The 3,095-nt window shown below is 42.6% G+C and overlaps 1 protein-coding gene across 1 annotated transcript; it reads left to right on the forward strand.

Moving 5' to 3' along the window:
* The first annotated feature begins 1,781 nt into the window (after nt 1–1,781).
* Nucleotides 1,782–2,692, forward strand: LOC122427291 (biogenesis of lysosome-related organelles complex 1 subunit 2-like). The gene has a single exon (XM_043446646.1). It carries the CDS (start codon nt 1,792–1,794, stop codon nt 2,221–2,223), a length of 432 nt encoding a protein of 143 aa, XP_043302581.1. The 5' UTR covers nt 1,782–1,791; the 3' UTR covers nt 2,224–2,692.
* Nucleotides 2,693–3,095: the final 403 nt, after the last annotated feature.

Here is a 3,095-nt window from a genome sequence, read left to right on the forward strand (position 1 = left end):
TTTTACCTTAGCAAATAGAAGAAGATTCTTTCTTCTGTCAGTTCTCAGACCCACATATTGAACAATTTCTTCCCCTCCTGTTTGAGCACTCTTGTTTCAACAACCACATTGCTTACTCCCTCATTTCCTTCAGGTCTCTTCTCAAGTGACACTTGATCAAAGACGCCTTCTCTTGCCACCTTCTATAAAACACACACACACACGCACACATGCCCAAGCACACACATACACATCTTCACTCAGTCTCTTTGTAGCCTCTTTATCCTGACGATTCTTCCTAGCACGTATATTCATTCACTGTCACCTCCCTCCACTAGACTAGAAGCTCTGCGGGTTCAGGGACTTTGCCCTGTTTTGTTCACTTACGTATCTCCTATGTCCGTGTTTATGAAGCAGGAACATAGGGACATAGGGATGGTGGCCTGGGCTCAAATTTTGGAACTAGCATCTTCTAGCTGTGTGATCTTGGGTAAGTGATGCATCTCTCTGAGCCCAACTCACCCCAGCTATCAAAAAGAAATCAGAAGGATGGTAACAATATATGCCAAACAGATTGTAGCTTTTGATATGTTATTATTGTCAATGTGGAAATGCAAAACTTCAAAATAGAGTAATGCCAATGTTCATTCTTCTATTTCTAGAGTGTCTCGAGGCACTGATGTCTTCACAGCTGACATACATACAAAACTGACCTTTAAAAATAACTTTTCATACTCAAGAACATGCAATACAACCAAAATGTCTTCAGAGTCATAAGAATTCTTAAGATTCATAAGAATTGACATATAAGAAATTCTCTTTCTTTGAGAAAGATTAAAAAAAAACAGAAGACTGCCCTGTTAGTTTAAACTAAAAGGGGAAGTGTTAAATCCAGGTAAGACTATGATATCCAAGGTTGGGCAGTGTCACCAAGATTCAGAAGGGTCTGAGAACCAGGACTATCAGGAACCAAAGCATCTTCTCTCTTCTCTTCCTCTCGGCCTCCCCATCCTTTCTCTTCCTTTCTCTGCCCTCTGTCTCTTCTCCTCCCTCATGCCAACTGATTTAGAGTAACAGACTCACTTTTCCCTGCAGACAATGGTTGCTATAGTCTAGCTCCGTGTGGCCAGCAACCAGCTAGAGCCAAGTTTCCGAGTGTGACCTACATCAGAATCTCATGGAGGTGCCTGCTGAATATGAACACTTCTGGGACCCATCATAAGTGGAGCACTGGACTCTTCCTTTCTCATGAGCTCTTCATGATCCTCATGTACCTGAAATGTGAGGGCCATAGAACTAGAATCTGTGTTCTAATTCTAAATCACAGGAGAGAAAGATTGAGAGGCCTAACTAAGCATACGCACTGGTCTCTTGTCATCTACGGAGAGAAGGGGGCAGAGTCACAGTATGTGAGTGTCACAGGGGCCCATATCTGCAGTAGGACACCATCCTCATGGACAGGGATAATGTTCACTAAAGTTACATCTGCCCCTAAACAACCAGAAAGCTGGAGAATGGATTCAGGTATGCTGCTATGAGAAAGAACTACATGCCACCAGGAATGGCCAAGAACCACAGGAAGAGGGTTTTTACCTTGCTTCCACCTTTTGGCTCTCTGTTGGGGCATGAATTAGCAGAATCAAATTCACCTTCAGAACCCTAGCTGCTAGGGAGTCTAGAAAATGCAGCTTTACCCTTTCCAAATGGAAGAACTGGAGGTTTTGTGAGATAAAGGGTAGATAAAATGTAACATAAATCCAGAGCCTTGGGTGCCTGTGGAGTTTGGTGGGTAAAAGAAGGCAGGCCCCGGGCATGGCGGCGGCGGCGGCCGAGGGTGTCCTCGAGACCCACCGCGAGGAGCCAGTTCGAGATGATGTCGCCGTGGAGACTGCTGAGGAAGCAAAGGAGCCTGCTGAGGCTGACATAAATGAGCTCTGTCGGGACATGTTCTCCAAAATGGCAACTTACCTGACTGGGGAACTGACGGCCACCAGTGAAGACTATAAGCTGCTGGAAAATATGAATAAACTAACCAGCCTGAAGTATCTTGAAATGAAAGATATTGCTATAAACATTAGTAGAAACTTAAAGGACTTAAACCAGAAGTATGCTGTACTGCAGCCTTATCTGGATCAGATCAACATAATTGAGGAGCAAGTAGCAGCTCTTGAGCAGGCAGCCTACAAGTTGGATGCATATTCAAAAAAACTGGAAGCCAAGTACAAGAAGCTGGAGAAGCGATGAAAAACTACTGTTTTACTGTGGGGACAAAGTCTTTTTTAATGTGGGAAGAATGTTTTATGAGACCTGAATCTTGAGGTTGATGAATTGTCAAAACTCCTCAAAAGGCAACTATGCTGGTCGTCCCAGAAACATAGCAACATTGGAGTAAACTGGAGAACTATGGCTGTCCCTGGAAGAACTTCTTTTGAGGCAGAATCCTCAGAAACTCAACAACTCCTTACCTTTTACTTGAATGCTTCATCATCCATTCAGGACAGAGAGTTTCTCAAAGTTCAGATAAACCTGGGCCTGCCAGTAGAATCAAATGAGAGGAGCTCTTTACCCTGGTAGCAGTTGATTACTATATTACTTTCTTAAATGGTTGGTTTTTGAGTTACTGTGTAAAAGGTTGTTTTTTTCTATCAAGGATGTAATGTATTGCTAACAAGATTCTAAATTAAAAAGGGAAAACAAAAAAAAAAAAAAAGAAGGCATGCCCCACGGCCCTGGAAGTACAAGCCTCAGTCTTTATTTCTGTAAAATAATCAGTCATGAGAATTTAAAAAATTATGCATGTAAAATGCCTATCTGGTAAATAACATAAAGACATTCAAGATATAGCACCCCTTATTATAATTTTAAACATTTTTATTAATTTATCTCTGTAACAGAACATCAGCTAGCATGTGCTTAGGCAATTATATATTAAAACTCTATGACCTTCCCAGGTGGCTCAGTAGCAAAGAATCCACCTGCCAATGCAGGAGATGCAGGTTCAATCCCTGGGTCGGAAAGATTTCCTGGAGAAAGAAATGGCAACCCACTCCAGTACTCTTCCTAGGAAAGTCCATGGACAGAGGAGCCTGGTGGGCTACTCTATGGGGTCGCAGAGT

Source organism: Cervus canadensis, chromosome 25 (genome assembly GCF_019320065.1).
Source record: "Cervus canadensis isolate Bull #8, Minnesota chromosome 25, ASM1932006v1, whole genome shotgun sequence".
NCBI lineage: Eukaryota > Metazoa > Chordata > Mammalia > Artiodactyla > Cervidae > Cervus > Cervus canadensis.

Excerpts from the sequence above, each read along its gene's own strand:
- LOC122427291 (XM_043446646.1), top strand. The coding sequence starts at position 1,792 with ATGGCGGCGGCGGCGGCCGAGGGTGTCCTCGAGACCCACCGCGAGGAG.